Source organism: Rhodamnia argentea, chromosome 7 (genome assembly GCF_020921035.1).
Source record: "Rhodamnia argentea isolate NSW1041297 chromosome 7, ASM2092103v1, whole genome shotgun sequence".
Taxonomy (NCBI): Eukaryota; Viridiplantae; Streptophyta; class Magnoliopsida; order Myrtales; family Myrtaceae; genus Rhodamnia; species Rhodamnia argentea.
Window position 1 is genome coordinate 6503466 of NC_063156.1, and position 25669 is coordinate 6529134.

General features: G+C 38.3%; 3 protein-coding genes across 7 annotated transcripts in view; 2 read left to right on the forward strand and 1 right to left on the reverse strand.

Annotated features, from left to right (window-relative positions):
• The window catches only part of LOC115746805, a 959385-nt gene that overhangs the window by 285030 nt on the left and 648686 nt on the right, over positions 1-25669 (forward strand). The gene's annotated exons all lie outside the window — the stretch shown is intronic.
• Positions 372-10736, reverse strand: LOC115746787 (single-stranded DNA-binding protein WHY2, mitochondrial). 4 transcript variants are annotated; one of them, XM_048282140.1, is made up of 9 exons: positions 10673-10736; positions 3869-3920; positions 3081-3202; positions 2881-2978; positions 2692-2787; positions 2432-2526; positions 2080-2153; positions 1369-1457; positions 372-743 (listed from the first exon to the last, which is right to left on the reverse strand). In XM_048282140.1, exons 2-9 carry the CDS (start codon positions 3901-3903, stop codon positions 627-629), a joined length of 726 nt encoding a protein of 241 aa, XP_048138097.1. In that variant the 5' UTR covers positions 3904-3920; positions 10673-10736; the 3' UTR covers positions 372-626. The 4 variants fall into 4 exon arrangements, with proteins under 4 accessions (XP_048138097.1, XP_048138096.1, XP_048138095.1 ...); XM_048282139.1 differs by lacking the exon at positions 10673-10736 and adding an exon at positions 5153-5318; XM_048282138.1 differs by lacking the exon at positions 10673-10736 and adding an exon at positions 5158-5317 and having other exon boundaries at positions 3869-3923.
• Positions 21536-22876, forward strand: LOC115746896. 2 transcript variants are annotated; one of them, XM_048282121.1, is made up of 4 exons: positions 21536-21806; positions 21905-22130; positions 22309-22743; positions 22774-22876. In XM_048282121.1, exons 1-3 carry the CDS (start codon positions 21540-21542, stop codon positions 22728-22730), a joined length of 915 nt encoding a protein of 304 aa, XP_048138078.1. In that variant the 5' UTR covers positions 21536-21539; the 3' UTR covers positions 22731-22743; positions 22774-22876. The 2 variants fall into 2 exon arrangements, with proteins under 2 accessions (XP_048138078.1, XP_048138079.1); XM_048282122.1 differs by having other exon boundaries at positions 22309-22739; positions 22770-22876.

Sequence of the window (25669 nt, forward strand, 5' to 3'; positions counted from 1 at the left end):
AACGCTTAGTCACTCTCAAAATTTTAGCATTCGATCTTGGCCGGTTATTTTCAGGGCGCGCAATACAGAATTTTGCTCTTCTTGGGTATCTTCGTGATAACATCATGGGTCCTTAGGAACGACATCGTCATCACAATTACAGTCCACGTTCTTCAACCCAATGAAGCGTCCCAGGAACACCGCCCACAACCACTGCCCCTGCATCAGTTCCGTAGCTAGAGAAGCCACCGATAAATTGGAATTTCTGAGCACAAGATCATTTTGTTTGAGTACTTTGGGAAGCTAAGAAAACAAGAGTGCAGCTTTCATCTGCGGCATACATACATAGGTGAATTGGCAAATCAAGACGCGATCATTGCCGAACAGTTTCAGAGAAGCCTCCTAAAGGAACAAATGAAAGCTCATGGCAGATAACCGGATTGCAAAAGTGGCCCGTCAAAAGGAAGGGCGTCAATTCAACCGCATACAAATATAATCAGAACACTCTCCAAAACATACCAAGGAGAGATCCATGTTCAATACAACGTTGCAGGACGCCCAGAACAGGAGCTAAGAAACTGTCGGCACAGATTTTTACAAAAAGTTGCACAGTATTTCAAGCAAAGGTGAAACCAGCATTTGAGCATTTATTTATCCCACTCCAGATCCAGAAGTTGTTTATCCACCTTTGAGGGATTTTCATCTGCTCCGTGCCGCAGGTTATTGGTATACCGGTCCCAACCCATGATGTGAGGCAATGCAAACTGCAAAACCAGAATATGATAAAGCACATGCTCCAAGGCTAGAAAAGATGAAAGAACAACTAGAAGACAAAAAGGCGCTACTAGGCTTATTTACCCATAGAGATGTGCCCCAGAAAATCATAGATTTATAGACATGAGAACAGCTACTAAAACAAATATTCTTCTCCAGTTTTCCACTGTAGGCAATCACAAAAATCCTTTAGGCTGAGCAATTTTGAACTATTTTTAGAGGGCTTGTAACAGGCATTAGCAGAAAACTAGTGCAGCTTACAAGAGGTCTGATCCAGGTTTTAAAACCAAGAAGCCTTCGGATCATTTAGAAGCCATGTTATTAATCAAACAGGCGGGACTGCTATCAATTCCCATTTGGCAATTAGAAAACTCTCTACTTTTCCAGGCACCCCCCAACCCCCACCTTTCCTTCTCCCCATTTTCCTGGTTATCAACAGTTTGCAAGGTACCAAACATTGTAGACGATTAATCAATAGAAGCTATATGAAAAAGAATAATTGTAGGGAATAGAACTAGTTACTGTCACAATCAGTTAGTCATTTGCGAAATGCTAAAATATAAAATGCAATTACCATTTCCATAAAGAAAATAGAGATAAGAAGTAACGACGTACACTACACGCTGTCTTCATGACGGCAAATTCAGCTGCTGTAACAGGGACAGTAAATCGTTCATTCGTTTTCAGAATATTGTTGGTGACACCTGCAAGTAAGAGAGTTCACATTCAAGCATGTGCCAATCAACTTAAGTAAATATATAGATATTCACATATATCTTTTTGAAGATCTAAGCCACTTTGTGAAATCAGAAGTAAAATTCCGACCTTCAAAAACTACAAATAACAATAGTAACAACAGTCATCTGATCAAGCAACTTTTCTATAATGTGGGCCAGCTAACTAATTTTTGTTGCTTTTTAATAAGGCTCTAGCTGGCAAATTGCTATGGTGTTTTAACGTTGAAAATGATGGTCCTTAGAGGAAAATAGTGGCAATGAAGTTAAAGCTTGGAGAGCAGGAGGTGGATTACTAGAAACAGAAAAATGCTACATATGAAGGTGGATTCAAGAGGGTTGGGAACAGATGCCAATCCAGGATCTAGGGAGACGGGGTGCAACGGCAAGTACATTGCACTAGTGCATTATGAGAATTATTTAGGTACCTAAACTAAAATTAGAGCTAGTTGTTATATGATCGTGCTAGAAAATAGAAACAAAAGTGTCCTACAGATATATCGGCTCCTACAAGGTTACCAAAATGTAACAAACCCAATATTGAAGAGCTAAATATCTACCAATTCTAGAACCTTTGAAACACATTACTTACTCAAAGAAATAAAGTAGCCACCCCCATCGGCATGAGGCTTAATTGACAAGCTCTTCCTCACTTGACCAGCATTGCTGCAGGAAGAGTTCCTTGTCAATGTCACCACGTACTACATGAAAGTTAGTAATGACTTCCAATTTCCAAAGAGACCCAAACTATTGCATCCCAAGTATACATACAGTAAAAAATTCAGGTAGAATAAGAAACATTGGAAAACATACATAAACAGGTGAAAACAAAATGAGCCAGACCAGAAAAAAAAAAAAAATAAAGAAGAAAACCGTCAAGCCATATGAAGTTAGAGGAAGGCAAAGCAAGTAAAGATCTATCAGAAGCAAGTCGGTCTAATAACCTGGACAGCATTGAAGGATCATGAAAGAATTCACAGGAATCTTTTGAACCCAGACTTATAAGGGATCCAATCTCAGTGGCTGACAAAGCAAAAAGCTGTAGAAAAGAAACAAATACAGAATATTTGTCAGACAAACCATGCATTTCGCATTTCATTCATTGTATCATAAAGGATATTTGTAAAGAGACTTCATGTAGAGTAACTAATTTGCATGTATGGGAAAAACCGTAGTATGAACTTTATAAACAGACTAATGTTACCTGTCGCTTTTCCCAATCATACTTGCGCTCACCAATAGCAGGCCAAAATCGCAACATCATGACACCATGTCTATCAACTTTAAGACCAGCACCAGACTGTTAAATACAAAGGATAATACAGTGAAAACAGAAAGTGGTTACCACATGCTTTTTGCTATATTCTAACGAACATGCGGAACACAGACATACCTCCAATTTACTGAAAGTAGGGAGAACCGGGGACAGAGAGAGTGCAGCTTTCCCCTTGTATACACAATATGGAGCAAATATTCGATTTACAGTACCTCCTGTAAATTCCATATGCACATTAAAGAAATAAGTAAAACTGTTGAATCATCACAAGAGAGATGAGAGAGCACTTAGTAATTCCCCTAAGCTACATACGATACCTGCGGCATTAAAATTTTGTCTTGCAGTTGAATACCCAGCCTTGGAAATATGACAGGGACCAAATGAAGAAACTCTACAGCACACAGCTTCCCCCAGTAAATTTCTTCCAGACAATCCCATCCTATTCACCATCAGACAATTCCATAGTCAAAATGTGTTGCCAAATGTGAGTGACAAGCTAAATATTAGCAAAGTTGGGTAAGTATCGAGATAAGTACCCATCCTCTGCACCATACAGGCATTAAATGGCATAAAATGGGAAAGAAAAGTGCTAGAAATCTCTAAAGGCCGCGGCCACCCGTCCATTGTTTCTATACATATAGAGCACTTAAACCAGACTACAATTCTAACTCCTAACCAAGCCCATACGGTTCAACATAAGTTCCACTCAATACATACCAAACTTGAGAATATTTTTTGTGTGTATCCCAGCTCAACCTTACTAAGTAACCAAATAAACCAAGCACAACTCAACTATTCAATTTTCATCAAGTCATACACAAGCTTGAGCTCATAAGGTTGACAATGATGATTTAGCAATAACACTCCTCAGCAGTTGAATGCTCCATGCATCAACTAAATTTAAATATGTATATCATCTTCTTAAAATGAAACTGACAGCATTAATTTACATCATCAGACCAACTTCCAAATAACAATTAAAAGAACAGCACACTTTTATCCAGCTAAAAAGTTACAAGACCAAGGGACAAAACACCGATTAGACAAAAAAAGAATAGGTAAATACAAAATCCACTTAAGCAAATTGTTATTTCAAGTGTTATACCCGATCCTCCATAGCTTTCTTCTGAAATGATCCATGAACTTCAGGGGCACACCTACAACAGAACATAAATAGTCAAATAAGCACACATATAATGGGTATAAACATTTCAAATAGCAAACACAAACACAGAGTATTGGTAAATTTATCATCATCATCATCATCGAGAGAGAGAGAGAGAGAGAGAGAGAGAGAGAGAGAGTTGTGCGATCACAAGATCATATCAAAGCATGGACATCCATCAGTAATCACTGATTTTGCTGAAAGATTAAATTATAGTTTTTGGTGAGAAAATACTCGAGCTGAAAATCATAAAGACAGAGCTTACGGTTTGAAGAAGATGGGACTTGGTAATTCGTTGAGCCTGCAAGTTCATCCCATACAACTTCAAATTTGCCTTTCTTAGATTGAAAAAGAAAAATGGATAGAGAAGAACCATAAAACGATGCTTCAATCATTTTCTTGAAAGTACTATACCAAGCAAAGGCACAGTTAAGTCTACGTTTTAAATTTCAAAGTTCAGAAAGACAAATACTGAACTCATTGAGTACCTAGTTAATGAACACAAGCACTGTGACAAAATTGTCAATTATCTCCAGCTGATGAATTTGAAGCATGAGACAATCAAGTGGTGCAGTGAGATTTCAAGCAACAACCAACTGAAAATTTGGGCGATCGACTCAGCCTTGATACAGTTGATAACAGCCAAACACCAATGTGATCTGAGTTGTCATTTCAATGATTCGAAGAAGGATTGAACTCTCTAAAATAGCACTTAGATTTCCCAACATATTAATAGCACAATGCATCAAGATTCAACAAGCAAAAACACCAGTAACCATTCTCCGTCAATCTCAGGCAAAATTTTCAATCTTTTCAGGTGACCATGTAACATGTATGAAACTTCCCACAACTCCCAGAACCCGTGCCAATGAGAAAATTAATGCATCCCAGATAACATAAATTATGAAACTATTTGACGCGACATGGCCTTCCCAGGCTCCAGCATTGTCGACCCTCGACAAAAAAAAGAAGAGAAGAAGATGGAGCCCTCTTGGTTTCATGGCTCACAACAAAAATTTCAACTTTTAGGCCTAAAACTCCATTTCCAGATCAAAATTTTCGAAATCGAAACTCCCCTTCGTAACAATGGAGAGCACGATCCGAGTAGATAGAAAATCGAGCACCCAAACCGACAGCTACAGCTTCCGTCGAGCAACCACAAATCACACAGCAGATAGATTGAGAGAGGGAGAGATGCGAGTGAAGTGACGAAGAACGCCTTACTCAGAGTTCCTCCAAGCGAAAGATGTGAACTCAGAAGGTCAGAGAGCACAGATTGAGCTCTTGAACACGACGCTTCCACTTTCCAGAGCGACAAAGTTGAGACCTTTAGGCCCAGGCGCGCTTGTCCAGCTTAGTTGAAGCTGAGATTTTTCTAGGGTTTTGGTTTTCTTTACCCTCTGATCAAACTTTCTTTGCAATTGCGCCCCTGAAGCGACGAGCATAATTCGATTCAAACGGCTCAATTCTCGAGAGGTAATTTCCTTTTTTTTTTCTTAAAAAAAAAAAGAAATTACATTTTGTTTCATTGAAAACTTAAGAGAAAAAGTCATAACAAATCTTAAACTATGTTCACTATGACATATTTATCTTAAATTTTCTTGTGACGGAAAAAATGTCAAATTTATACATGTATGACATATTTACCCTCCATCAAGATTTCTTGAGATGATTTTTCAACCAAAACAATATTGTTTTATTTTCTTCAAATTATGTGGGCGTCACATCAATACCGTTTGCTTTTTGTTGCTCATGAAGGCAAATTGTTTGACGGTTCTCATTGATGGAACTTTGGGGAGAGTAAATATGTCACACAAGTATAAATTTGTCATTTTTTTAATATAAAAAAACAGTTTATAGTAAATATGACACAATACGCATATATTGAGGTTTTTGTAGGTTTTGCCCAAAACTTTATAACTAAGGAAAACGATATTTCATTTGTTTCATGGCTTAGAAAAATTATTTCCTTCTTGTTAAATGACGGAAAGTCAAAAAATATATTTTCAAAAAATAGTTTTCCTTCAAACTAACAGACCCTTAAGTATTTCATCCAAATCGAACCAAATTGAATTGTGCTCATCCTAACTCTACTTAATTTGGTTTTTTGCAATCGCTTAGAAATCGACCAAAAGCAAATCCAGTTGAAAACAACTCGCTTGAAACCCACGCTCATTCGAGGTCGCTTGGGCCTTTGCCCCTACTCCACGTAGGATGGGAGAAAAAATTGTCGAAAAAGTATTAAACCTATTACACTTTAAACTTTTTCCAATTCAGTCCTAAATTTTTTAATTTTGCTAATTCAATCCCAAATCTTTTAATCTTTGGTCAATTGAGTCATTCTCGGCCCATTTGGACTTGAAATTGCTAATGTGGACATCGACCATTGTACATGGCACGGGTGACGATTTTTGAATTTTTTTTGAATTAATTTTTTCTTTTTCTTTAAAAAAGAGATATTTTAATTTGAAAAAATAATAAAATAAAAAATTATTAAAAATTATCTACGTCGGCGCCGCTTGTACTACGTAAGACAATTGACATTCACGTCTGCAATTTCAAGTCAAAATTGATTGGAAGGACTCTATTGCCCAAAGGTGAAAATATTTAAGACTGAATTAGTAAAAATGTAATAGGTTTAAGACTTTTTTAGATAATTTTACCTAAGATGGGAAGGCCATTTAATTTTGACAAAAAACCCACACCCAAGTTCCACAGCCTTGGATCCGCTATCTTGATCATGATTTTCCTACCCCCATGGGGAAAGGTCCCCTATGGTAACGGGGTTCAAGAATTATGGTCAACAAACAGTATGAGCCGTAAGGTATATTGGTCAAGGGTTGACGAAATTGGATATTGATTAAATTGTATTCTATATTTAATACATATTAATCATTTATAATAGCTATAACGAATCGGACTACTGCCAAAAGTGAATCACGGAAGAAAGGACTCACTAAGCCGGGATCGGAAAAGAATCAATAGAAAAAGGAAGAATCGGAATTGATCGATCTATTTCTCAAAACATCTTTCTTGGTATATCCAGATAATAGGTAGGAGCATAAACTGAAATATTCTCTAGCACTGCTTCCTAAGGGCAGCGTGTCTACCGATTTCACTATTCTATTTTATAAAAAAAAAATTGACCTCTATTTTTTGTTTGATATAATAAAATTGCTCTCGAAAAGGAATTTATTGATAGCTCTCCCAATTTACTAGACCGTAGGTGGGATGATTTACTTCAATGAATTTTCACCCTAAGGGAAGTTCTGCGAATGGGAATGAGGTCTCCTATTGCTCCATCTTGTCTTTCGCCACAAAGACATGATACGAGGATGGGGCACGGTCTTGAGGATATCCGGTGGTCATCTCCATTTTCATCCTTATTACCTGTCAAGGCATGCATTTTTAAATTGCTAGTCCGACAAAAAGTTGACATGTTATGGAGTGTAGCGGGGCTGTTGGATTTTGCGGAAGATAAAGTGAAAGTGGGTGTTAGTTTTTGTGTTAACGTGAGGACTGAGCAAAGAGACAAGAGTGGATAAGAATGGGCAAGGGAATCACAAACCACAAAGTGAGAGAAATGTCTTTATAAATAGTTGTAGATTACAAGTGGAAAAGGAGGAGCTTTTTGTAGGTAGGTTTCTAGTCGTTCTGCTTCCTACAAGGCTGAGAACTCTTGTCTATTTATATGCAAGTTTCACCGACATAGGAGCCACCGATTTTAGACTTTACAGATTTTTTGTCCTACAATTTTTTACTAATACAAAGATGTGTTTCGATCTCAATTTTTTGACACTTGAAGATGTTTTTTTTCCAGCCCACACTTTTTTTTCAGTGGGCTAAAATCACTACATTAACTTAATCGATTTCATTTCCTAATTAAGAATTATGTATAATAAAAAGTATGACCCAAAACATACCATGGTGGGCCTTCGACTGAAGTGAAGTCGTAACAAAGTAACCATAGGGAAACGCGTGGCTGCACTGAATCTTGCACAATGGAAATGCCCTCTTCCCTTGCAAGCATCTACTCCTAACAAAATGAAAAGCAACGAGCTCCGTAACATAAGCAAACAGACTCGTACTAGTAGCGTGCATCCATTTTTCAGTTGGCTTATGATCAAAGCTTGACAAATAGAGTTACGTCCAAAACCTAAACTAGGTTGGCAAAAGCCCTCTCTACGTTTGCTTAGTCAAGTTGCTTGAGTTGTGCGAGAGGTTGTTTTTTGAAAACTATTCTATAATGGTGCCTTAGCCTATCGATGGTTTAGGGCTTTTTCTTGCCGGGCTTGAAAAATTACTAGCACCTTAGTGAAAGGATGAAGGGCCAACCAACATAGGAGGCTAGCTTGCTTTAATATTACATTGGATTACGTGTAGGCAGAATTAGGAATGATACATGATTTTAACAAAGGAGGGTTGCACATGCCAAATTAACTAAGACAAAACTAGACTTTGATACCATATTAGAAAGTCCAATGCAATGCTTACACATATAGGTAAAGAGAGATCACGTGTATACAAATAGCATATGTATAAAAGAGCCTAACATAGCTAGGTTAAGAGATAATTGAGCCTACAATGTCAACGTTGTTAGGATCTCGTATAGGCCTTTATGGCCCTGGCCTGTAAATGGACCTTATGAGCCTCTAAAATATTTTTTTATACCATGACCAATGCCCCAATTAGTTCTATACATGTGACCTGCTATCAAGAAAAGAATTGCAATATCTAAATGATGGTGAACAATATCAGTCAGCCATAGACCCCTAGTTCTTGGATCTAATCCTCCATAAAAAGTAAGAAATTCCACATATTTTGACCAATTCAAGGTAAAAAATGGGGTTGCTCCCTCGGCAAATCTTTTAACAAAGTTTGTGCCTATTCAGCAATATGTTTACTGTCACCGTGCAAAAAACCATCCAATGACAATGGCATTAAGGCATTGAAGATGAGGTTTTCTTTTTTTTTTTATTTAACTACCCTTTTATATCCGGTGGAGGTGGCGGCTCCCGCAAGAAAATAGAAGAAGTGGCGTTGAATGAGATCTTTTAACAATGTTTGTGCCTGTATGAAACACCTTTTGAAAGCAAATATAAGCTCGGCAATTTGTTTACAGTCACCATCGAAAAAGCCCTCCAATAACAATGGCATTGAGGCATTGATGACCAGGTTTTTTGGATTTAAATGCCCTTGTTTGTCCTTCGATTTTTGGGTGGGTGTGGCGGCTCCAGCAAGAAAATGGAAGAAGAGACGATAACACTTGATATCGAAATGGCCAATGGGGTTATTATATTCGTATATTTCAATGGGGGACAATTATGGAAGGACCATGATGTGGTATCTAGGACCAAATCGAAGCTGGTAGTGTGTCAGTGGGACTCATGTTGTTTCTACTCATCCACCCTTTTCCTCATCGTCTGTCTATAAATTGAGCGGCTGAAGACTCAGGTCAAGCACACCCAGACGAATCCTATACCCACTTTCAGTGTCTTTCTGCTCAATTGCTGTGCTCAAAGTTTTCTTGGGAAACAAAGCGTTTCACCACATATGACTGGTTCTTCGAATGCTGGGCAGGTTTTGCTCGTCGTGGTTCTTTCCATGTTTCTTGTTGTGAATGCACAGGGATGCGCCCTCGCACGGAAGAGGACCGACAGCCGTCTTCTTTTGCGTCAACTCGGCTACGGCGATGGAGCCAAGCCAAGCTCTGTTGAGAGGGCTTTGACTGGGGATGACAGCCCGTTGCAACACGTGCCAAAAGAACCCGACCCTATCCATAACAGGGTCCCCCCTACTGTGTTTGGCTGGCCATAGAAACCAAACCAGGCGAGAGAGGGTTATTCTCTATAATCCTAGCTAAACTTCTATGGGGATCGACGTTTGCTTTTACTGTGAAATAATAAAGAATTTGGTGATAGGAGAGATGATATGTATTGCCCTAGCACCAGAAGGTTCACGACTCCTATGTTTTTCGCTCACTTATAGTTCCTAAGTTATGACAGTTATACATGTGGGAACGATGATGTTTTCCTCACATAAGTCTGCAACTTATTTGAAACCTAGTTAATCCACATGAGCACCGTGACAAAAGTTGTCAGTTATCTCCAGCTGATGAATTTGAGGCATGAGACAATCAAGTGGTGCAGTGAGATTTCAAGTAACAACCAACTGAAAATTTTTGGGCGATCAACTCAGCCTTGATACAGTTGATAACAGCAGAACCAATGTAATTTGAGTTGATATTTCATCGTTACGAAAGAGGGCGGAACTCTCTGATAAAGCACTAAGAGTTTAATGCATCGAGATTCAACAAGCAAAGACACCAGTAACCATTCTTCTTCAATGTCAGGCAACAAATTCAATTTTTCATGCAAGCCATGTACCATTTATGAAACTTCCCACAACACCGAGAACTCATGCCAATGAAAAAAAAAAAAAACACTTCCCAGATAATAAAAATTATGAAACCATTTGAACCAACATGGTCTCTCCAGCATGGAAAATTTAGCCCTCTCTGTGTCATTGGTCAAACCAAAAATTTTAACTTTTAGCCCTAAAACTTCGATAAACTTTTTTCAAATTGCAAAGCCACTTTGCAGAATGGAGAGCACAATCCGAGTAGATAGAAAAATTGAGCACGCAAACCGATATCGACAGCTTCCATAGAGCAACCACAAATGATATATAACAGAGAGAGAGAGGGAGGGAGAGACGAGAGTGAAGTGACGAAGAACGCCTTACTCAGTTTCTCCAAGTGAAAGATGTGAACTGAGAATGTCAGAGCACAGATTGAACTCTTGAACTCGACGCTTCAACTTTCCAGAGTTACAAAGTTGATGTAAGAATTGGACGAGATGATATTACTTTATTTCTTACAAGTATTTAAAGTACAGGATAACTAATACTTTATGAAAAGATATCAGCTAGAATAAATGTAATACAATATCTATCCTATGCTATGACTTTTATACATTGAAAGATAAAATCCTACATACAAAGAAGGAGAAGTATTTGTCGACTTTGAAAACTATCGATGCACTTGCCATGAGTATCGGAATTGCTTGGCTAGTCTTGATCTGGTTGAGAGCAATCTTTAAAATTGCTTTGCTGTTGAGATATACTTTCTCCAGTAGTTGAAACCTCTAGCCCCAAGCGTGCTTGTCCAGCTTAGTTCAAGCTGAGATTTTTAGTCTCATAAAAGATCATCAACTTTTACTTGAGTACTAAAATTGCCTACATTAACCCTCCATCAAAATGGCCCTTAGAAATTTTGCGCTCACTCTTCGATTTCTCTTGCTTGGAAATGTTCCATCTCTTGCGGTTGGATACCTCATGCTCAGGAGTTTCCCATTTTTTGGTAGTCAACCAAAAATTTTGGACGAATGGTTAATGTGGGCAAACTTGTGACTCAAATAAAAGTTTGTAATTTTTTATGAGACTGTAAAAATTTTAGGGTAAAATTGGGAGGAGACCTAAAGTTAGGAGCTATTCATAATACAAAACAAAAAAAACTTAGGTAAAATTCGAACGAGACTTAAAGTTGAGAGTTTTCTATAGGATAAAAAAATTTTAAGGTAGAATTGGAACTGAACCTAAAATTTAAGGTTTTTTATAAGAAAAAAGGTAGAAATGAAGTGAAAATTGGAGATTTTTTAGGGTATTAGGCCCAAATTAAAGGAATTGTTGGCTAAATTCCCGAGAGATAATTTCAAAAATTCAGTTTGTAAATTGAACCCAATTGATATTTGGCAATTTGGATCCGTTTGATTTTTTTTTCCTAAACTGCACCAAATCAAATTGTTTCCATGAGTTAGGTCCTAATGTATTTCGAATTGGAGACTATGCGTAAGTTGGTGTTGCAGCAATAGTAGTTGCATTATAATGCAGTTCAATCATTAGATAATAGCTCGAGCTTTTGATCAATTCAAGGTTGTTAAAGTTAAACACCACACGAGATTCAAGACCATTAGATGAGCGCAATTTGAATAAAAAATGATGAATCAAGTTCAATTCAATCCGATTCCAAACCCTTATTTATACTGGGCTTGTTTTACAAAAAAAATCAGTGAAAAAGCCACAGAAGACTCAAATTATGCTCATTGTGACATGCTTAACGTCAATTTTTTCTTGTGACAGAAAAAGCCACAAACTTATACCTATGTTTAGATGATTTTTCAGCAAAAAAGAAAAAACGGCATTTTTTTTTCCTTAAACAATTGTGGGCTTCATATCAACATAATTTGCTTTCGGATGTTCACGCATGCAGATTTTTAACGATTCTAATTGACAGAACTTAAACAAAGGGTAAATGTGTCATAGGTTGAACTTTGAGAATTTTAATATCACGAAAAAAAAAGTTTGAGTTAAATGTATCACAATGGGTATAGTTTGAATTTTTGGAGGCTTTTGCCCAAAACTTTATGACAAAGTCAAATATTTTCCAGTAAAAAATTGATTTTCATTTTATTTGTTTTTAGTGGTTTAGGACAAATGATTTCCTTCTTGTTAGAAAAGAAAATTGCTTTTCCCATCTGAACTTATTGTTTTCGGTCCATGAAAAGATTCTTTTGTACATCGATTAGTTTTCCGTTATCAAAGTACCGTCAAGTCGAAAAACAATTTCCCAAAAATAGTTTTCCTTCAAATAAAAGGACCCTTTACTCAGTTTGGTTTTGAACTTTTGCAAACTATATTATCGTAGTTTTAGCTGAGTATTTCATCTAAACTAGACCAAACTGAATTGTGCTCATCCCGATTCTACTTAATCTACTTTTGTGCAACGATTAGGAATAGATCAAAAGCAAATCCCATCAAGAATGTCTCGGTTGAAACCCGTGCACATTCGAGGTTGCCCAAGCCCAAGCCCAAGCCCCAGCCCCTACTTCACGTAGGATGAGAACTGAATTTTCACCCTAGGGAAGGTGTGCGAATGGTGAATGAGATCTCCAATTGTCCCATCTTGTCTTTCTCCACAAAGACATGATAAGAGAATGGGGTAAGGTGTTGAGGACATGGGGTTGGTCATCTCCATTTTCATTGGAAAAAGTACCAAAAAAGTTCTACACATTTATATTGGCATCGATTCGGTCCTCAACCTTTTAAGTTGACCAATTTAGTCCTAATTTTTTTTCACATTGGAATCAATGCAATAGATTTAGGATTTTTTTTATATCACTTTTCCCCATTTTCATCCTTATTACTTATCATCGCATACATAATTAAATTACTTGTCCGACCAAAAGTTGACATGTTATGGCATTGTAGCGTGGCTGTCGGATTTCGCGGAAGCTAACGTGAAACTGAGTGTTAGTTTTTGTTGTGTGTTTGTGTTAGTGGGAGAAGGACTCAGCAAAGAGGCAAGAATAGATAAAGAATAGGCAAGATTTTTTTTGGGTCAAAAGTAACATTGTATTTCATTCCCTTCCTTGAGATACAAGAGAAAAATATCGTAGTTCAACTGCAAGCCAAAATATATTCCAAACAATTTCAAACAAACTCCAGATAACAAGAGAAATTATCGGAACAAGGTTGTGGGTTATACACTCAAAGAACACATCTATGACTTCTTCACACCATAATCGGTGGCAAGAGATTTACAAAGCACAAAGTGAGTTTTTTTTTTAAGATAGTTGTAGGTTACAAGTGGAAGGAGGAGCTTTTTGTAGGCAGGTTTCTAGTTGTTGTGCTTCCTCCAAGGCTAAAAAAATTAACAAAAAAGTCATAAATCTAATGTAATTATGTTAATTCAGTCCTAATTTATTTTTGTCGATTTAGTCCAAAACCTTTTGAAATTATATCAAGTTAGTCCATCCAGCCCGGGCTGACATGGAATTTTTTTTTATTTTTTTATTTTCTTTATTTTCTTTCTTTCTTTCTTTCTTTTTTCCCTTTTCTTCCTCCAGCCAATAGTGACGGCTGACGAGGTCTACCTAACCATATTTGGGCTGGGAAGGCTGACGACAAGATGAGCCTTGCCCAACGACAACGAGGCTCCCCCTCGCCGGAAGTCGGTTGGGGCGAGCTTTGCTCGAGACCAACGAGGTTGACCTCGACCTCACCGGATGTCGCCTTTGGGTATCGGCAATCGGTTGGATAAAGAAGAGGGAAGGAAACAAAAGAAAGGAAACAAAAGAAAAACATGAAATTTTTTAAAAAGAAATATTAAAATATTGTACCACATTAAGGCCGGTGTCGGATGTCACAAATTGGCTAGATGGACTCAATTGACACAATTAACACAATTGAAAAAGGTTTAAAACTGAATCGCCAAAAAAATTAAGGACTAAATTGGCATAATTACTATAGGTTTAGGACTTTTTTTTTAATAATTTTTACCTTGTCTATTTGTAGGCCAGTTCCACAACATAGGAGCCAAGATGTTTAGAGTTTTCACAGATTTTTTGTCCTCCAATTGTTTGCAAATGCAAAGATTTTTTTCGAACTCTATTTTTTGACATTTGAAGAAGTTTTTTCCAGCCTACACTTTTCGACATAATGTAAGAGATTTTTCTAGCCTACACATTTTGACAACACTGAGAAACCTAGAACGCTTTGAAAATGCATCACTTGATTTTGACAGTGGCCAAGCAAGAAAAGAGGAAAGGGGTAGCGGGGAGAGGCATGGAGACAAATTCAGTGATGGAAAATTTTTAAGAGTGTTATTCAGATCACTCCCGAGCACTAAGGCTTATACCATTCATGACCTAACTACAGATCTCCCTACTGCTACGAGTACTCCACAATTGACCTGGAAGAATTCCAAATGCAGATAATTTGATCCGAAATCGACCATTGCAACTCCACTTTGGGCTCTCCTAGGGTATGGAGAGACTCTTTTGGCGAGTCAGATGGTTAAGACTCAAAAGTGACTAACAGCAGTAAATTAACTTAATCAATTTCATCTCCTAATTAATATTTATTTCTGTTAAAAAGTTCAACCCAAAACATACCACGATGGGGTCTTCGACTATGGTGAATCCTAACAAGGTTGCCAGAGGGAAAACCCGTGGCTGGATTGAATCCTCCGAAATGGAAATTTCCTCTTCCCTCGCAAGCACGTACTCCTAAAAAAATTTGAAGAACAATGAGCTTTGCGACAAAAGCGAATAGAGCCATATAGGAGCGTGCAATCATTTTTCGGTTGGCTTCCAATCAAAGCTAGACAAATTGTGTTGGGTTCAAAACTTAACCTAGGTTGGCAAAAGCCCTCTCTGCGTTTGCTTAGTCAGGTTGCTTAAGTTACGCGATAGGTTGCTTTTCGAAAATTATTCTATAATGGCGCCTTAGCCTATCCATAGTCAGAGGCCTTTTCTTGTTAGGCTTGGAAATTTACCAACTTATAGAAAGGATGAAGGGGAAACAAACTTAAGGGGGCTAGCTTGCTTTACCATCAGATTGGATTCTGTGTGGGCAGAATTAGGAAGAACACGCACATTTAACGAACGAGGGCTGCACACACGAAATAAAGAGAGGTCACGCATATACAAAAAGGATATAAATCCCGTACATAAGTAGCATGAGATCCTTTAACAATCTTTATGCCCATCCCCAACACTTTTTGAAAGTAAACAAAAGCTCAACAATTTGTTTATAATCACCGTCCAAAAAGTCAAATGGGTTTACTACTTAATTAGACTGAATCTGTCTCTATGACTCCCTCTTCATTCTCTCTCGTTGTCACTCACTCTACACACTCATCTAAGTTTGGGCATGAGTTTTCTTAGATCGGGTTGAGTAAGGAAGTGAGTTAAGAATATAGGTACGGTCTGGTATATGTTGGTTACAAGTTGAGTATGAGTCATTTGAATCGCATTGCATGGAAATAGGTCAAAATAGGTTAAATGAGTCTATTTGAGTCGGACCATTTTCAACCTAACCCACCTGTTTGACGGATTTACTTTTGAGAGTGTGATGGCGCCCGCAAGAAAATGGAAGACGAGGCGATAAATGAAATCTTTTAACAATCTTTGTGCCTATCCGAAACACTTTCTGAAAGCAAATAAAACCTCGGCAATTTGTTTGCAGTCACCATCCAAAAAACCGTCCAATAACAATGGTATTAAGGCATTGATGACCAGGTTTTTGGGATTTAAATACCATTTTCTATCCTGTGACTTCTGGGTGGGTCGACAGTTCGCGCAGGAAAATGGAAGAAGAGATGCTTAAACTTAATATCCAAATGACCAATTTGGTTTTCATATTACGTACGCCCTTATGGCAATAGGACGCCCACAATAAGCAGTATCACATATTTTTCTTATCGTTTGTGTTGGAATATTAGAATTCTGTTGGATATATATTACGATTACGATTCTGTGTATCTTTCAATGTCTATACAGAATCCTACTTATAGGATTTACAGAAAAGATATCTATAGTAACACAATATTGCAATATCAATTACAATCGATCATGATTACCATTCTGAGATATACACGGAATCGTAATTATAATATATATCTAACAGAATCCTAACATTCCAATGGCTTGTCTATAAATAGAGCGGCTGAAGACTCAGATCAAGCCCACACAGAAGAACAGTTTGCCTTGGGCTTGCATGGTAGCTCAAGCTACTATACCCACGTTTTGTATCCTTCCAGTCAATTGCCGTGCTCAAATTTTTCTTGGGAAACAAAGCATTTGATCACATATGGCTGGTTCTTCGAATGCTGGGCGGGTTTCGCTCGTGGCAGTTCTTTTCATGCTTCTCGTCGTGAATGCGCAGGGACGTGCCCTCGCGGGGAAGAGGATCGATAGCCGTCTTCTTTGGCGCCAGCTTGGCTACAGCGATGTAACCAAGCCAAGCTCTGTTGGGAGGGCGTTGACTGGGGATCTGAACTCGGTGGATAAAGCGCCAGGAGGACCCAACCATGTCCATAACAGCGTCCCCACTACTGTGTTTGGCTGGCCATAGAACCAAACCGTGCGAGAGAGGGTTATTCTCTATAATCCTAGCTAAAGTTTTATGTGGATCGACTTTTACTTTTACTGTCTTCTAAGCTTATTATTGGGCCTACGCGAACAAGAATAATGTGAGTCTGGAATACTGTTGAATAAAGTGATAAGAGAGATGATGCGTATTGCCCTAGTACCAGAAGGTTGAAGAGTCCTATATGTTTCGCTTGCTTATAGTTTCTAAGTTATGACAGCAGTACATGTGGGAACTATGATGTTTTACTTGAATAAGTCTGCAACTTATATGCAGTATTTGAAACACCTCTCTCCTCTCTCTCTCTCTCTCTCTCTCTCTCTCTCTCTCTCTCAATATAAGGCTCACCATGTAGCACTAAATAATCGCGACGCAATGTAACATATTATATTATACCATACCTTGAGTCATGTTTATACTTAATTCGAAATAACTTACTTTCTAATTTAATGATATTGTATTGTAATATGAGAAAAGGACGATGCATTAGAATGTGTAAAAATACCCTCATCAATTAGTTGTTTAAGTAGTGATTCGTTCACGAAATCTCCATAAAGTACAGGTAGCTAAACACAGCCTAGACTTTCTAACCAAAAAAAAAAAAAAATACACAGCCTAGACTTTCGACCAAAAAAAAAAGAACAGTCTAGACTCATCTACGGACTTGGTATGGTAGACTTTAATCAGTCAATACTTACGGTGATACAGTAGTCGGGCAAATTACGTTTTGTAGGCATTGACAGTCATTGGGGCATTAGAATTCCCAATGCTGTTGATTTGCTATTAAAATGGAATTTACTATGGGCAATACTCGCATGCTCTAATGTTTCCCGAAACTAGCATTTTCATTTCAACTCGAAAAGCGGAGTATATAGCAGTTTCAGACTCAAATATATATAAATATATATATAGTAATAAAAGGGTTAATACCACGAAATGCCCCAAACTAATACGCCTGTATCAATTTGGAATTTTTTGTGGTATTAACTCAATTTAACGAAAACTAACGGTAAATTTGTCACATGTGTACCAGTTTGTGATTTTTTGTGCTAAAAAAATTAATTTGTAGAAAATTTTTCACAATCTACTAGTTTAGGATTTTTTGTAGTCAAAAAAGTAATTTGAGGCAAATTTGTCACAAGTGCACCGGATTTTTAATGGTCAAAAAAATAGTTTGGGTTAAATTTATGACGCAAAGGAATATTAACAGGAAATTGATATACTAAAATTGATTGAATAATGATGTCGATTACATAGGGCGGACATCCTTTATATAGATAGAACCCCTTAAGAAATTAAATACGAATCAAATCTAATCCTAATCAAATAAGAATCAAATTAAATCAACAGAATTCAAATCAAATATTGTGATTGAATATATCACAAAGTTGCCTAAAGTAGAAAACTGCTCGAAAACCTATCTAAACGACTCCGAAACACAAAAATCCATCGTATAATCGGAGCGCACCATCCCCAAATTACTGAAATCTACTGATTTCTTGCGATCACGTTTTTCCAAGAAATCACACGTCAATTATTCTACATCAATTTATCAAAGTGCACCAGTTTTGAAGTTTTTCGTGGCATTAAACCTAAACTAAATCACCATGCCCGATACATAGAACGAGTGTTTCTCCAAATTCAAGCATTTCCTATACAGGGCATATGTTTCAAATTGAACATGAACTATGTAGCTTGTTTAAAACATTGACTAAAGCTCACCTTTAGTCTTCCTTTGAATCTGCAATTACTGTCGATGTGATTTTCCGGTATTGTGGCAATAAGATTTTGTTCGTCACAGATTTGAGATGGAATGGAGCTATAACTTTCTATAGGGGAAAGTCCAAAACAAGTCATAAATCAGTTGCATTGCTGTAAATTCAGTCACAAACCTTTAATTGAATCCTAAATCTTTCACACTTTATCAATTGAATTGGCTGAAAATCGTTGATGTGGACGCCAACTGTCTTACGTGGCACGGTAAATGATGACAAAAACAATTTTTACAATTTAAGAATTTAAATTTAATTTTTTTGTTTTTTTCTTTGTTTTTTTTTCTTCTCATCGCTAGCCATTGGGCGAGGGCCGCGACCCTCGCCGACCAAAATGAAAGGAAAAAACCAAAAATTATGAAAGGAAAGAAAAAACAAAAAAATAAAAAATTGTAAAGGGAAAGAAAAAATTAAAAAATTAAAAATTAAAACATTACTAAAAATGTCCATGTCAACGTTAACGGTGCCACGTAGGATAACCGACATCTTCGTTAGCGATTTCCAGCCAAATTGGCCGGATGGATTCATTGGGAAAATATGAAAATATTATAGGACTGAATTAGGATTCAATTAGTACAAATGCAATAGATTTAAAACTTGTTTTGTACTTGCCCCACTTTTCATACACTTGACTTTGGTAGATTGAATTCCCAGTAATCTACCAAGAGCCTCTCATCCCAAGTCAATATTTGACCGGTGCATAACCTGAAAACTGTAAATTAGTTGCCACCGAGGACAAGATGGCTTTCACTTTCTGGCATTAAAAGCCTACGATTTGGTCGCAAAAGGGCACCAAAACTTACGCTCGTGCTGATTTTCCAATGCAACACAAAGATTTAAGGTTCCACCACTTAGCCAATGAAAGAGATTTGAAGCGTCTTTCTAAATACCGGAGGAGAGTGATAGACTCACCAAAGAGGCTCTGCAAATCAGCCATACTCCGTTGGCATGAACTCTTTTGCCACTGAGGTTATAACCTAAATCAGTGTCAAGCTCAAACTCCCAGGTTCGATTTTAACTCTGCACAACTTTTTTGAGATTTAAGCCCAGAGAAAGTAAATTATTTCGAATTACGGGCACGACATTGATCAGATCCATAGGTGATAAGGTGCGATGAGGTTAGCTTAAACGGACCGCGTATGATGCCATATTTTAACAAAATGCTACAGTACAAAAAGGAAAGAAAAAGGCAAAAGGAAAGGCCTAAAAGAACCTCAAACATGCCGAACTTGAATTTTCAGACGTGGGAACAGCATCAAGACTTTCTCAAATGCATTACGAAGTTGTGCCATCACATCGAGTGCTCGAGAAACTGTATCTTTAGTTTAGACGAACAAAAAGGAATACAAGCATGTGAGAGAAGAGAACTGAACCCACCCAATGGAGCACTTCATCAAAGCAGTCTCTCTCGAACCCTCTAAGGGAAGGAATCTAACAAGAGCGTAATTGTATTAGTAAGATCACTAGCAGCAGATCCAAGATTCCATTTATAATATAGGAACAATAATGTACAACTACTGTATACATATTTACTCTAAACTTTTTCAAAAACCTCAAACTAAAACATATATGTGACGTATTTGCCCTCCGTTAAGATTTCGTCGGATGATTTTTCAGCTAAAGCAAAGTTGTTGTCTGTATTTCCCTTGAGGCACGTGGGTGACATATCAACACTGTTTGCTTTTCGGTGGTCATGTAGGTAGCTTTTTAATGGTTCTCGTCAACGGAAATTTGAATGAGGGTAAATGTGCCATATAGGTAGAAGTTTGTGATTTTTGGCATTATAGGAAAAAAGTTAAGGTAAGTGCATCACATTGGTCACAGTTTGAGATTTTTTGTGATCTTGGCCTAAAATTTTATGACAAAAGAAAATAATTTCCATGTGGAAAATGATTTTCATTTTATTTGTTTAGTGATTTAGGGAAAGTGATTTCTTTCTTGTTAGAAGGGGAGATCGTTTTCTCTCAATCTAAAATTGTTATTTTCAGTCAACGAAATACATTTTTTTGTACATCGATTGGTTTTCCATAATCAAAGTATCGGAAAGTTGGCAAATAATTTTAAAATTAATGTAGCGTTGAGCGGTTAATATATCCTAGTTGATTTATAACTCATTAACTTAAGCTTTTGATTGAAAAAGAGATCCATTGGGATATGTTGATGGGTTCGGACTTGGACTCTCTCTCGGCGATCTCCTCATATGGAACTTCTGCTACGTGTTTCCAACAAATGAAGGATCTAGCATCGGAGGGCTCTCTTAATTCTAAACATTGATTCACAAATAATACGACAGATCTACAATAAGTAATTTTCTTTTGCATATTCTCATTCATAATTAATTTAGTAAATTAATCGTTTATTCCCCCTTAATTTACTCGTTTTTATTTTTCCTTGCAGAGGATGATTGACGAGTGCTTACCTGTAAGTATCATCTTGCTGTGTTCTTAATTCATGGTTGACGTGGGCCCCCCCAAATATCCAGAGATCTGGATAGACCTCACCAATTTTTTTTTTTTTATGTCAACATTATTAAATATTCCTTTGGCCGAATAAAATAACAAAAATGTGGCAAGGCGAGAGCGAGAGAATTTACAGTACGAAAAGCGCCTAAAATACTAAAATTAGAATATTCGAGCATATCCACAATAAAACTCCCCGAGCACAATCTCATTGGTCAATCCTACGTGGAACACAGCTGTCTGATCAAACCACCCGATGGGATCTCCTCGCCCACGACCCAATCCGGTCCCGCCACGTCGGCATGAAACGGACAGTCATCTTCGTGGCGGCCTGTTCTGTCCACCTCGGGAAACCCCTTCGGGTCCCACCGACGAGGAACACCGAAACCGGATCGTCGCTATAAATACATTGACTCGCGTGATTGAGGATTTGCAACTGCGAGAAAAAAAATGGTAGTCTCATTCCAATCCGACAGAACATCCATGGCCGAAACTCCGGCGACTTGCCGGGATGTCCACGGACAAGTCGAGTTCCCCGGCGAGCCAGAGACTTCGCTGGACGTCTTCTTTGAGTTTCTGGACGAAGGCGTGGCGTCGCCAGAGAGTTCGTGCAGCTCCCGCGACGGGTTCGAGGATCTAGTGAATGACGAGGACGGCGGGTCGTCCAATGCTAAAGAGAGCAGAGCATTTTGGGAGTCTCAGGAACATCTCGTTCAGGTAACTAACTAATCAATTTGATTAACTGTCGGAAGTTTTTTATTAAATTTTTCCCGCTATGAATACGTATTGGTGGTGAACGATTCTCACTTTTGCAGGCGACTCTGTGTCGGACCAGTTCAATCGAGTCAAGAATCAGGCAAGCCACTAAAGAATGCTTGATGGAATTGAATTGGAACAGTTCGCAGTGCGATTGTGTTAACTCCGCCACAGGGGGTTGCCAGAGTTGCCGTCGGCAGGACGTTTGTGACCGGCTCCGGGGCAATGGCTTCAACTGTGCCATTTGCAAATCCAAATGGAGGAGCTCACCAGATATGCCCTCAGGTAATTATAAAAATGGCTATTTTCGGATTACTCTAAATCTTTCAATTCTGGCATGGTAATCTGATTGCTGATTAGTACACCCATTTCCAGTTGGTGGGCGAGTTTGCAATTTTAGTAATAATTTTTTTTTTTATGCAATGACCAAATTGCTGAAATTTTTACTCAATTTCGTCCTCAGGGGAGCACACGTACTTGGAAGTGGTGGATGAATCGAGTCCCAAGAAAGGAGCGGTGAGAGTGATAATCGAGCTCAATTTCCGGGCGGAGTTCGAGATGGCAAGGGCTTGCGAGGGGTACAACCGGCTGATCGGGCGGTTGCCAGAGGTCTTCGTCGGCAAAGCCGAGAGGCTGAGGCCGCTGATCAAGGCGCTGTGCGCGGCCGCCAAGAGGTGCACGAAGGAGAAGAGGATCTGCATGGGCCCGTGGAGGAAGCACAAGTACATGCAAGCCAAGTGGCTCGGCGCATGCCAGCGCTCCGCGCCGGGCCCTCTCCCAGCCGGGCTATTGGTCCGGCCCCCGAAGCCGAGGGCCTCGATGCTTACTTTCGACATGCTTGAGATGTTGCCCAAGTTGCAATGCACTGCGGTTGAAGTTGTATGATTTTTTTTTTTTTAAGTGTGTGGAAGGAGAAACCCATGGTTTTTTTAAATTTTGCCCGTTGAATTGGAGAGTATTTCAATGAGTCATGAGAATTTTGGAGGAAAGGATGGAGTGATCCCAATAAATTTTGAGTCAGGCTTTGCCAATACATACTTGTGTTTTTCTTTTCAATATAGTTTTTTTTCATACCTTGAAAGTCGGTTCGACGAGTACTCTGCGATCGCCCTTTCAGATATCATTGCTAAGCAGGGCTCTTTAGCTTATGAGGTATCATAGGGAAAGTACAAAAAAAAAAAAAAAAAAAAATCTAAATGCGTCTGTGCGAATTAATTCCTAACCTTTTCACGTTAATATCAATTTAGTCCTTTCGGCCATTTTGACAAGAAATTATTGAAGTGGATGCTGGACATCTTACATGACATGACCGAATGGTGACATGGCCATTTCATAATGATATATTGAACAATTTTATAATTTTCTCTTTTATTCTATTTTCTCTATTATTATTATTTTTTCTCTTTTAGTCTCTATTTTTTCCCCTTCATTTTGGCCGACGAGGCCTAGCGAGCCCTCGGCAGATTTGAGGGGTCGCCTTGTTTGCGGCCGGTGAGATCGTGATGGCCTTGGGTGAGTACCATGGCCGGCTAGGGCATAATGGCCAAATGGCTGACAAGGGTCGCTAGGCCAACCAAAATGAAAAGAAAAATGAGAGAAAAAACGAAAAGCAAATAAAAAAGGTCAAAAAATTCAAAAAAAAATAAAATATTGTTAAAAATGTCAACATCGGCGCATGCCATGTAAATTGATGGAATGTTGTACTAAAATGGAAATTAGGATATACAACAAAAAGTGATTACAGTCCTTCTTTGAGAAGGGGAATTTGAAGATGCACATGCTTACACAAAAAACAGAAATTAGGATAGAGAGTGAATAGATACTTTGAAGTAAAGAAAAATAAGGACAAATTTGGATCGGCAATAAGGTGATTTTTTGCCGCGATGAACCTATGTACGCTGCAAATCAAGATGCAAGAGTGAAGACAAGCATTTTGGGGAGAAGTTACTCAAAAAGTCCTAAACCTATTGCATTTGTTTCAATTTGGTATTAAACCTCTAAATTGATCCGATTTAGTTCTAAATCTTTTCATAATGATACTCGATTGAGCCAATTCGGTCAATTTAAGCTGGAAATTGCCGAAGTGGACGCTTACCATCCAACGTGGCACACCCGGCATTGACGTGGATATCATTTAATTTTTAAATATTTTTTTCCAATTTTTTATTTTTCTTTTTCTTTTTTCCTTCTTTGTTTTGCCGTTTGCTTTTCTTTCCTCTTTCTTTATTCTTTATTTTCCTCTTGTGATGGCTAGCGAAGGTGGTCGGCCCGCCTGCCATCCTATGTGGCACATTTGGCATTGACATGGATATTATTATTTTTATTTTTAAATGTTTTTTCAAATTTTTTGTTATATTTTTATTGATTTTTTCCCTTCTTTTTTTTCCTCCTTAGCTTTTCTTTCCCTGCTTTGCTTTTCTTTCTTTTCTCTTTTCTCTTTATTTGCCTCGGCCAGTCGCTAACCCTTGTGATGTTCAACGGAGGTAGTTGGTCATCAGCGAGAATGAGGGTTGAGCAAGGCCACTCCTTGCCATTACCAGAGGCCAACGAGCGTGTCTCAGACCTCACCCTTGCCAGTGGCCGGCCATCACATAGGCTAGTGACTGTTTGAAACGCCTCGTTCCTTCTTTACAATGCCGATCGGAGGTTTGCCACCATGCCCATGGTGGTTCCCCTGCATAGGTGGAAGGAGGTGGTTTCGAGGTGAGAGGTGAGAGGGTTTAGTGAGAAATGGATATGGTAGGGGTGTAGGAGAGAGAGATTGTGGAGTTAGGGAAAAAGTATTAAAAGTCATAAACCGGTATCAATTTAATTCTAAACCTTTAAATTGGACTAATTTAGTCATAAACATTTTTACATTGCATTGATATCAATTCAATCCATCCAATTAATTTAGGCCAAAAACCACTAATAAGAATGCCGGTCGTCTTACGTGGCATCACCAACATCGACATTCACATTCTTTTATTATAATTTTTAAATAGCTTTTGTGATATTTTTTATTTTTTTCACACTTTTCTTTCTTCCCTTTTCTTTTTGCCGGTGGCAGGCCAACAACCGGCCATAGGCCATGGCCAGTGAGGTCTACCCTCGCCCAAGCCAAGGCAGCCTCTTTGGGCCTCGCCTGGGCGAGGGTAAGAATAAAAACATAAAAATTTAAAAATGTACAAAAAAAATCCATGTCAACGTCCGCACGGTGCTACGTAGAAGGGCCGTTGTCCATGTCGGTTGTTTTCGATCTAAACTGGCTGAATGGACTGAATATGTATCAATATAATAGGTTTATAATTTTTTTGATACTTTTTCGGGAATGTAGGTATTTGTGTGTGCATACATCGACCACATTAGATAGAGATGGTTAGTTGTTCGACCCCTTCTCTCTCTCTCTCTCTACGTCTTGGCTGCTGCTTCTTCTTCTTCTTCTTCTTCAGATTCGGTATATCTGAACTAATCTTGGTCGATCGCAATGAACTAGTTCACATTCATTGGCTCTTCCTTCTTTAATCTTCTAATGGACATGGGAATCGGGAATGGTGTGTTCCATGACTAGAGTACCCTTCTTCTGTTTGAGACTACCCTTTCTCCATTAGGCCAAAATAGAGATCGTACAATTTTTTTTTTAGGGAGTAGATGGAACAGGTAATGTGGAAAGATGGTTTCCACGCTCTTGACTAATGTTCAACTTGAGCCGAAGTTTAATTTTGTTCAATGTGGGTTCTCATACACCTTTTAAAGTCAAAATCAACAACTAAATTGTAGGGCTTTCATTTACCGGTTTGTGCTTGGACGTGGCCACATCCGCAAAATTCCAAAAGACCAGACGA